This window comes from Chlorocebus sabaeus, chromosome 20 (genome assembly GCF_047675955.1).
Source record: "Chlorocebus sabaeus isolate Y175 chromosome 20, mChlSab1.0.hap1, whole genome shotgun sequence".
In the NCBI taxonomy this organism is placed as follows: Eukaryota; Metazoa; Chordata; class Mammalia; order Primates; family Cercopithecidae; genus Chlorocebus; species Chlorocebus sabaeus.
This window is the reverse complement of record NC_132923.1, coordinates 33,015,566-33,026,699: the sequence shown is the minus strand read 5'-3', so window position 1 is coordinate 33,026,699 and position 11,134 is coordinate 33,015,566. Positions and strand designations below refer to the sequence as shown.

At 34.1% G+C, this 11,134-nt stretch overlaps 1 protein-coding gene across 1 annotated transcript; it reads left to right on the top strand.

Annotated features, from left to right (window-relative positions):
• The first annotated feature begins 1,204 nt into the window (after positions 1-1,204).
• On the top strand, positions 1,205-9,421 carry LOC119618150 (pancreatic alpha-amylase). The gene is made up of 10 exons (XM_037998125.2): positions 1,205-1,470; positions 1,817-1,963; positions 2,771-2,968; positions 3,418-3,648; positions 4,389-4,522; positions 5,312-5,434; positions 5,529-5,628; positions 7,573-7,691; positions 7,802-7,927; positions 9,213-9,421. The coding sequence occupies exons 1-10, from the start codon at positions 1,303-1,305 to the stop codon at positions 9,400-9,402; spliced, it is 1,536 nt and encodes a 511-aa protein (XP_037854053.2). The 5' UTR covers positions 1,205-1,302; the 3' UTR covers positions 9,403-9,421.
• Positions 9,422-11,134: the final 1,713 nt, after the last annotated feature.

The window sequence follows — 11,134 nt, the reverse complement described above, 5'->3', positions numbered from 1 at the left end:
TAATTGGGAAAAATCAAATCATTTTTAATCTACTAGGCAAAAATTAGACCTATGAAAATATTAATTTTTGGTATGAGTGTGGCAAAAGGATCTATAGTATATTGCTACTAGAGTATATTGTTATCTTTGTAAGTGCAATTTTGCATAATATGAAATATAAAAATATGCTTCAAGTTTCACATATGTTTATCTAGCCTGCAGAATTACCTAACCATGTGTAAACATGTGTACAGATATTCATTATAACATTTCTTATAACAACAAAATATTGGGAAATAAATGTTCATATTAACAAGCGCATACTATATGATCTTAGTCCAATTAGAATATTCTGTTTTATTTCAATCCTTTAAAAGACTCAACTTCTGACTGTATATAGACAATTAAAAAAAGAAAGTGTTCTCCATATGTGCATTTGATCAGGTTAATTAAAAAATACACCTCATGCTGACATCACCAAACTGGAATAAGCCTTCGAAAAGCAGTTGTCCTTGAAGCTTGTATCTGATATCAGCACTGGACTGTAGAAATGGTTGCTGATTTTGAGCTTGCATTCAAGTTAACTGTTCCCCTTGGTATCTGTACATATCTTGGATTTCAGTCTTTAGTACATGTGGCTTGGTCACTTCATGGCTAAAAACGTGCTTGTGGAAGACAAGTCTGTGGCTTGGTGAGTCTGCATGGCCAGCAGTCTCTGATCTGTGCAGGTTATTAATGTGTCAGGGCTGAGTGTTCTGGGATTTGTCTAGAGGCTGACAAGGACTCCTGAACCAGTTGTTTCTGTCCTGTCAATCTGTCAGGGTTGGAAAGTCCAAGCCATAGGACCCAGTTTCCTTTCTTAGCTTATGTTGTCTGCCAGAACCCTGTGGGCTGTTACTTGCCTTGAGTTGGAAGCAGTTCACATTTATACCTGTAAATGTATTCCTCTTTTTAATTTATTTAAAGGTTTTTTGTATGCAATTCTCAATCTTTAAAGAGATGATAACAAATTTTAGTTTTCTACTGTGATGTGAGAACATTAGGGCCCAGTAACACACCATTGTGTAAGGAAAAATAAAAGTGCTGATATAAGAAAAAAAAAAAAAAAAAAAACATTAATTCGAAAAGGTCATTTAGATTATTTCCGTGAGAGACATTTTATGGTTCTTCACTTGTTAAGATTATGATTGATAATCCTTTTCAATTTATGAATAAACTGTTTGCTCTGAAGTATTTATTAATGTTAATATTTACTTTGTAAAATGTGCTTCTTACAAGAATATAAATAGTTTCTGGAAAGGATACTGACAACTTCACAGCAAAATGAAGTTCTTTCTGTTGCTTTTAACCATTGGGTTCTGCTGGGCTCAGTATTCCCCAAATACACAACAAGGACGGACATCTATCGTTCATCTGTTTGAATGGCGATGGGCTGATATTGCTCTTGAATGTGAGCGATATTTAGCTCCCAAGGGGTTTGGAGGGGTTCAGGTGGGTATTATTCATAATATAAATTGCAGAATTCACTGTGATTGTAGTAAAGAGTATTCTGATCTTATCTGTTGAGCTTGGGCAACATTTTACTTCACAGTTAAATATTCTAAGTAAAACAGTTTTCTGAGGACAAAACAATGTAGTATTGTTGGCAACTTTATATTTTGTTTCTGAGATAATCTTTCTTCAACGAGAATCCTCCAATGTGCTGTTAATATTTTCAAGAGACAGCTGCATATGCAAAGATTCAAGAATATTTTTATATTATTGATTAGTTTCTAGAACATCCAATGATATACAGTAAGACACAATTTGGTGCTTATTAAGACTGTTTAATTTGTAGGTCTCTCCACCAAATGAAAATGTTGCAATTTACAATCCTTCAAGACCTTGGTGGGAAAGATACCAACCAGTTAGCTATAAATTATGCACAAGATCTGGAAATGAAGATGAATTTAGAAACATGGTGACTAGATGTAACAATGTTGGGGTAAGTGAATTCTAGTTTCCTTTAAAATAACAGATAGGAAAATGATTTCTCTCTCTTCCTTCTTGCTCCTTTTAAGTAGACAGTTTTCCATATTTTTTAAAAATTTTACTTCATACTTTAAAACTCAAAATTAACTGTTGCCTTATGTTCAACTTTTGTAAATATTTGTGTATGTGCTGTCTACTAGAGAGATAAGTTAAAGATTAGAGCAGAATTTACTTCTAAAGCAAAACATCAAATTTTAACCCTTATAACTATCCATATATCCTGGAAAGATTTTTCTGATTAGGAATTATAATTCCAGTTACAATATTTGCTATAATTTTTAGGTGACTTGTGTCTCCATCAGTAATTCCTGGGTTTTTTGTGGTGAATACCTCGCTTCTCTATTTAATGAGCAGCATAATTTGAGACTAATATCTACCTTATTTGTCTTCAAACACTAAGTAAGGAGTACAGGCTTTCTCCTGGTGACCCACTGACATTTCCAAAACAGTAACCTTTCCAGTCTCATCTGTGTTTTGTCTCCCCGAAATGGGCTTTTTGCATTTCCTCCTATTTATGGTAGTTTCTGGTTCTCTCAATTTATCATTACTCTAAATATTTGACCAAGTGTCTAGAATGAATGTAGGTGTTTAGTTCACGTTACTTTCCTTTCACAGTTGACTTTTGATCATGTAGGAAAGTAGTTATAAGATATAATGAAATATTATGGAGTTTTGTTAACATACTATAAACTTTAATCAATAATGCTTTAAGCGTCTACCTCTCTGTAAGTCACACTGAAGTAGAAACTTTGCTTTCTAGGTTCGTATTTATGTGGATGCTGTAATTAATCATATGTGTGGTAATGCCGTGAGTGCAGGAACAAGCAGTACTTGTGGAAGTTACTTCAACCCTGGAAGTAGGGACTTTCCAGCAGTCCCGTATTCTGGATGGGATTTTAACGATGGTAAATGTAAAACTTCAAGTGGAGATATTGAGAACTATAATGATGCTACTCAGGTAATTTTTTTTGAGAGTATGATCTGAATAAAGAGTGATATATGCCTTTTATTATAGACATGTAACTAATTGAACTTCAGTTTAAATACTAATTTAGATCTCTTAGGGACACAGGTTAACAAGTTTGACTACTTTAAGAAACTCAAATCCATATTTAAAAACTTTTAAATATTAATTTCAGGTATTTAATCAATACGCATTTTCCCCCTTTTAAAAAGCTCCCAACAAATTCAAAAGCTCATAACCTTTATTTCCTAAATTCTCTATTTTCTACTAGAAAATATTTCAAAGATACATCTATAGTAGAATGTGAGCATCCCCAGTGCCCAATGCAAGGAAGTCCCTGTAGAACATCTATTGAGGAATTACTGAATACATGAATGAGCAAATGGATTCTCAGGTGAAAAGTGAGGTTTTATGAATCAGTCATAACATTTTTACCTCAACAGGTCAGAGATTGTCGTCTGAGTGGTCTTCTTGATCTTGCGCTGGAGAAGGATTATGTGCGTTCCAAGATTGCCGAATATATGAACAATCTCATTGACATGGGTGTTGCAGGGTTCAGACTTGATGCTTCCAAGCACATGTGGCCTGGAGACATAAAGGCAATTTTGGACAAACTGCATAATCTCAACAGTAACTGGTTTCCTCAAGGAAGTAAACCTTTCATTTTCCAGGAGGTACATTCAATACATATATGCGTATAAAATATCATCTTATTCATTAGAAAATGAATGGCAGATTCAATTAAAAATGCAATTTCTGTAGGATAAGGACTGAGTCATTTATGTAAAACACTGTTCTTTAACCTCCTCTTCTTCAGATACAGCATATCTAATTCTTTATCACAACAGGTTTTATGGAGGTACACAGAATGTAGGATACTGATAATAGTTATGTCTTTATTTTCTTTAGAAAAAGAAATGAGTTTATATTTATTAAGAAATGTCAGTCAGATAGTAAATGTTGTATTAGTGTGAGCTGTTATTATTATCATTGATGTACAAGACTAAAAATTAGGTAAGTATTCTCACAGGACAGCAGGTAACTTTGACATTATGTTTATTTCAATATTGTAGTGTATACTGTATCAAAAAAAGAATATAAGAATATTACCTGTTGAGATAATAAGAATAAGAAAATCATTCTGAGCATTTTACATAACAAATAGCACTGGGCGTGGTGGCTTGTGCTGTGATTTCATGAATCACAGCACTCTGGGAGGCTGTGGCAGGAGGATTGCTTGAGGCCGGGAGTTTGGGTCCATCCTGGACGATATAGCAAGACCTTGTCACCAAAAAACAAAACCAAACAATAACAAATAATAGCTTAAAGCTATTTGTTATATAATATTAACTTATTGGTTAAAATGCTTTAAAGCCCTCATGCAAAATGTTATTTTTTCCTAAATTTCTACTAGGTAATTGACCTGGGTGGTGAGCCAATTACAAGCAGTGAGTACTTTGGAAATGGCCGGGTGACAGAATTCAAGTATGGTGCAAAACTCGGCACAGTTATTCGCAAGTGGAACGGAGAAAAGATGTCTTACTTAAAGTAAATAAATACAACTTTTCCCCTGAATTATTTCATAGATCTATTAGTCATACTACCCCAGTGTGAGTTATGTTCTGGATCATTCTTATTCAGACAACTATCAAGGAGTCAATGTTTAATGATAAGTATTCTAGTGCCCTAAACTCGAATCAATCATCTTTTGTATTTAGAGTGTCTGTCACAAGACAGCATGCCTAGGAACCCTAAACATTCCCTAGGAATTTTCATCTAAGTACGAGATGAATAGGCTAGATTTGACTGATGTTTGCGTATAATCTTTTAAAGCCAGATTATTTTTAAAATGGTTCTATCATTTACAAAGTATGCACAATGTGTCCATACTGTAGAATTTACATATATTAATTTAAAATATTAAAATATTTATATGATAACAATACAGTATTGAAGCCTTATTTTAATCTAGTTTGACATTCTGTACGATGTGATATGGATATTGATCTTTCTGGAATGCCTCTAAATTAAAATGTGCTGAAACCTCTAAAAGAACTTTTTTAAATATCAGAAATCTTATATTAGTAATATGAACATAAGTATTCCAAACACGTATATACAAATATGGAATATATACCATAGATTACAGATGTGAGTGTATGGTATGTGTGTATATGTATATGGTGTGTAAATATATATATATTCCAGAAAAAACATTTAATTAGAGAGAGAATTAATCTTCAGATGCCATGCCCTGTAGAAAGAGATGCACAGTTAAGTTACTCTAAAACGATTGTGAAATGATACATCAATGTATATCTTACTTTTCAAAAATAGGAACTGGGGAGAAGGTTGGGGTTTCATGCCTTCTGACAGAGCACTTGTCTTTGTGGATAACCATGACAATCAACGAGGACATGGGGCTGGAGGAGCCTCTATTCTTACCTTCTGGGACGCCAGGTAGAAAACAAAGTTCTCTAATTTTTTAGCACATCTTTTAATGATGGTAAGAATATTCTGATATTCTATGATAATATAATTATGTAACTTTCAGGCTGTATAAAATGGCAGTTGGATTTATGCTTGCTCATCCTTATGGATTTACACGAGTAATGTCAAGCTACCGTTGGCCAAGAAATTTTCAAAATGGAAAAGTAAGTTTTGGAGTTGTTCAAAATATCCCTTTCTCAAGAAAAAGGAGGCAATCTTGTTCTAACTTAATATGACAACTATTAATTATGTATTTATTCAACAAATATTTAATTATGTGTAAACCTGATACAGGGCTCTGATTTTAGGCAGGTTATATTAAAGGAGTAAAATTTATATTCCTCATTGAAAAAGAGTATGCAAGCTGTTTCAGAGATATGAAACATCCCCCTAGTCAACAGGAAAAAGAAAAAAAAATCACTTAAAAATAAGAGCTAGACACAGGGAGTGAAATACATATTTCTAATAAGTATCTACCTCAGGGTTGACAGCAAGATTATATATGCCAACACTTGTAGAGAACTTAAAACATCATCTGCCCGTAGTGAGAACAACGTGTTTGTTAAGTATTTTTAAAATGTTACATGGAATACAAGGAAATGAGTCAGTTGAGCTAAGTTAAACAGGCAAAGTGTCCTATAAGAGGAAGGAAATTATATGTACTAAAGAATAGAAATGTATAGAGCATTCCAAGAAAGGTAAGAATGAGAAAAACTTCTGGGAGTATGGTAAAGACATTAATCTGATGAGTAGTTTCAAAAAGGAACAGAGAAATAAGAGTGTAAAGATATTTGGAAAGCTAGTAGAAGGTTTTCTTTTAAACTAAAGGGTTCAGAAACAGCATCAGAGAGTTCATGTCTAAAGCAGAAATTCCTCCTTCCTGTGAGTCACACTGATATCTAGCTAGCTTCTTTTAGATTCCTTTCAGTTTGAGAAGTCCGCTACTTTGTACGACAACTGGTTCTATCGTTAAACAGCTTTAATATGTAGAAGGTGTACTTTTATATCGAGCCAACTTCTTATAATTTCTACTAATTGGTCTTATTTCTGACGTTAGGAGTCAGAGAGTATTTTTTATTTTTCCTATTACTATAATGTTTCCACTTTGCCAGGACTGCTGCATGCTGAAAACTCTTAGTTTTGTTCACTTTTCACCATATGACATGATTCTAAGGTCAACACTGAAAACCTTCCTAGGGTTACTCTGTTTTTTTTTAATTAATGTTTTTTAAAGTGTCAATCAGAAAAACATAATATTAAAAATGTGGTCAATTAATAAAAAATGTTCAGATGTATTGTTTTGTCCATTTATCTGAAAAGAAGCATGAAAGACTCTAAGATTTATTTAGCACATGTCACGTTCAAGGCATTTTCAGATACACTACTTAATTTTTAGAGCAAAGATAAACAATATTCCCATTTTACAAATGACAAAACTGAGACAGTGAATTGTATATATTGATTAAGTGTCCTTAGCTACTAGTAATAGAGCCCGTGTTTTAATCTTGGTGTTTCTGGTACTAATGCCCTGCTCATTTCAATGACATTGCATGGCTTACAGTGATGTTGAGAAGCCCTTGCAGGCCAGGTGCAGTGGCTCACAGCTGTAATCCCAGCACTTTGCGAGGCCAGGTGAGAAGATCACCTGACCTGAGGAGTTCAAGACAAATCTGGTCAAGCTAGCAAGACCTCGTTAAAAAAAAAAAAAAAAAAATTAGACTGTTGGTGCACACCAACAGTCTTAGCTACTTGGGAGGTGAGATGGGAGGATCGCTTGAGCTTGGGAGATCAAGGCTGCAGTGAGCTATGGCCAATCCGCTGTACTCCAGCCTGGGTGACAGAGCAAAGAAGCCTTTGCGGGTCCTTGGAATGAAAAGGATAGGATAAAAATTTGTTACCTTAGTTTGAAATATGATAAAAGAGAATCAGAGAATAGAGAGACGATGAAGACCCAGTAAAGGGCTATAAAAATTACTGAAGGCATTGGATTCTGGATCAAGTCACTGACTACAGAGACACAAATAACAGGATAGGTTGGGTTTGTTGTAAAGGGGAAGGAAAAGGTAAATACATGTATGTTAAAATTTGGCTTTTCCCCCCCAATTAAGGATGTTAATGATTGGGTTGGGCCACCAAATAATAATGGAGTAACTAAAGAAGTTACTATTAATCCAGACACTACTTGTGGCAATGACTGGGTCTGTGAACATCGATGGCGCCAAATAAGGTGAGAATATTTATTTTGACATGTCCTCTAATAGGAAACTTTCTTTAGCATTTTATTTAAAACAGTTGAAGTTTAAGAATATCAACTTTTTTATGTTACTGTGTTTGTAGGAACATGGTTGCTTTCCGCAATGTAGTGGATGGTGAGCCTTTTACAAACTGGTATGATAATGGGAGCAACCAAGTGGCTTTTGGGAGAGGAAACAAAGGATTCATTGTTTTCAACAATGATGACTGGTAAGTAAATATCAATTAAAAATATTATTTTGTATCAGTACGTTCTTGATTCATTCTTTTTTTTTCTGTTCATTTACTTTTATCATATTTGAAAAATCATTTAGTCGGTGGAGCAAGAAGACAATAGAGATAAAAAATGGGCAGAAGTTAAAGGATGATGGTTCTTACTCCTTCATTCTCTTTTCACAAGGGCTTTCTGTTGTAAGCAGAATTCTTTCTGTGCACCCTTGCAGTATCTTAAGCATGTATAGAATGCACATGCATATGCTCACCTACACATGCCACAAAATACACAAAGTAATTAATATAAGGATTGTGAAATCATTAAAAGAACGTGTTTTGTAGTCCTGCTCTTTTAATCTTGGAAAAATGCTGCCTCCGTACTAAAGTATCTTTATTTCTAACTCTTTTCCTCAATGATTGCTCTACCTAGTGTTTTGGTATACTTTCTTCACTTCTCTTTCTCCTTGTGACAAACAACATTTTTAAAGTGTATGTATAAATAATATGTATCTTGTGGTTAATGACTTGCTTCAGGAGATTTGAGTTTTAGTTCTGAAATTTCTCATTATTGGCCTTTCATCTGTGATTCTTATATCCTTTGCCTGTATTATAAATGATTCTCTAACATATAGCTCAGAAGACTTCCTTGCAAATAGTTGAATTGTCCCTGTCCAAGGCCAACTGATACTCATACTTAGCTCATTCTAGTATAAATTATATTTCACTGATGAAAAATAAATACATAAATATATAAGTCAAGTTGATCTCTTTCCTGCCAAAAAAGCCCATGTCTAGTTCTTTAATTTCTTTGTTTTGTGGATGAAAATATCAAAACAATTTTTTGTGAAAAAGCTTTATATTTCAAAAAATCACTTCTTCATAGAAATGCTAGATTGTTTGTATGTACACCCCAAATTCTTTTTATCCTCATGGGGAAAAAAGGAGGTTAAAAAAATAATACCCTTGAAATTATTAAAGTAGTTGGTAATAAGTTCAGTTGAGAACAAATTTGATTTTACTAAGGTAGCACTTTTATCAAAGTGTGACCGTTCCTTCACTGATATTCTTCAACTTTGATTTTTTGGTAATGTTTTCACCACATGGCCACAAACTTGCTGTTTGCTGTAAGGTGACTTTTGGTCCTGAGAAAGCTATTTACACCTACTAGAGAGGCATATGGGTTTTCTTCTTAATGAGACCTTGACTGCTTAGGGTTCTTTGTGTTAATCAGTATTCCTGTTTTTCAATGTATTGAAGTTCAATCTTAAATTTTATTTTCCAGGTCATTTTCTTTAACTTTGCAAACTGGTCTTCCTGCTGGCACATACTGTGATGTCATTTCTGGAGACAAAATTGATGGCAATTGCACAGGCATTAAAATCTACGTTTCTGATGATGGCAAAGCTCAATTTTCTATTAGTAACTCTGCTGAAGATCCATTTATTGCAATTCATGTTGAATCTAAATTATAAAATTTAAAATTAAATGCATATCCTCAAAACAATAGCCAAGTGTGTCTCTTTTCTTACATATACAGTAATACTTATGTTTCATTAATTTTCAGTCAAAACTCTAATTAGTAATCAACTTGAAAAATTCAGAAAAAGATCAACAGTATTAAAATCCCACTTAATTATTAAATAATTATAAGATAATTAAAGTCAGCACATCATTATGCTTTAGAGGACTGACTTTAACCTATTTAACCTATGAACTCAGAAAAGCATCTTAACTAATATGTTTGTTGTCATTAGCATCACTTATCCAGCTGTGTATGTTTAATTTCTGTCATTCTACAATTCTTCCAAAGAGTATTTTTATCAGTTAGTTAGGAATTGCTGGTTTAATGTTGATTCCCATACAAAGTTAGCCCCATTGTATGGTTTTTATAATATGCAAGTACCCTTGCTGTTAATAACTTTAAAAAATAGAAGAAACGTAAGTTATACAATCTACATTTCTTAATTCTATTGAGCTCACTGGAATCTTCTCCTACTTTATATTCTTTCTTCTTTTTCATTTTTTTTTTAATTGCTTAGACTTGGTGTTTATGATTTTTTGTTCTTTTTCTTATTCTACAATATATTTATTTAGAGCTTTAATGACACCTTGTAGACTGGGTTTTCTTCCCAATTCTCTACTTATTCATTCTTCTTCATCTTGACTTTAAATACGGAATTCATTAAGATTTCCTCATAATTCTCGGTTGTGTTGTTTACACTTAAATGAGAGCATAGAGGCCATAACTCGGAAACTTTCTATTCTTTTCACCTATAAAGTGTTCCTGCCACAAAGCAGATTCACGGTGCATTGGTACCATTTTGGCTCACTGCATCTTGGGCTGCAGTTTCTACTACTTGAGTGAGTCTAGTGATTTAGAATATACACGCAAAAAGTTGTACGAAGCAGGTTAATTGCTTACGGATAGGCATCAAGGGACACAGAAGCCTGGGGTTCATGAGGAGCCAGCCTCCCAAGACTCACACAGTTTGCCCAGGGTGGTGAAGTCTCATTTGCACATGCCCTATTTGTACCACAGCTGAGGAACCCTTGAAAGAAACCTGCCCTGTATTTTATAACCCAGGCATCACATGATACACTGGGCTAAAGCACTCAAGGAAAAGCTGTTCTAAGAGACACAGTAAGAGAGTCTGAGCCTTATCTCAGGATGTTGCATTCCCAGCTCATTCTACAGCTATTCTTGAGAAGCACAAGTGAGAGAAGGGGAAAAACTGGGTTGGTCCATTGCCACTTGGAGAGCTGTCCTGCATTTTCCCCTAGCATTTTCCTCTTTTTCTCCTATTATAATGAAGAAAGTACACCTCATTCTAAGAAAGGCCATTTTCTCTGCTTATGTTAATGATACCATTCCATTTTTATCTTTTAGAGGACTTTGGATTATCCTCCCTCTTTTGATTTAGCAGTCTTTCCCTTTCTTCTGCATTAGTCATCCTAGATTACATGTATTACAGTCTTCCAACTAAAAACATCAATGACTGCCCTCAGATATTCTTCTGGGTATATTTATTTGCTCATTTTCTTGCTCCCTCTCCTAATTAAATATCTCTTTTTATCACACTGTCTCCACATCCTCAGCCTCCGTCATTATGCATCTCTCTACTGTCCAGTTTCCACCATTATTACTTCATTCAATATGCTCTTATCAACATCATGAATGACATTTATGTTACCAGTCCAATATTC

What these genes read in the sequence shown, in the direction of transcription:
- LOC119618150 (XM_037998125.2), top strand. Translation starts at nt 1,303, where the DNA reads ATGAAGTTCTTTCTGTTGCTTTTAACCATTGGGTTCTGCTGGGCTCAG. An exon ending in GAAAAGATGTCTTACTTAAA is followed by an intron (nt 4,523 to 5,311) that starts GTAAATAAATAC and finishes TTTCAAAAATAG; the next exon opens with GAACTGGGGAGAAGGTTGGG. An exon ending in GAAATTTTCAAAATGGAAAA is followed by an intron (nt 5,629 to 7,572) that starts GTAAGTTTTGGA and finishes CCCCCAATTAAG; the next exon opens with GATGTTAATGATTGGGTTGG.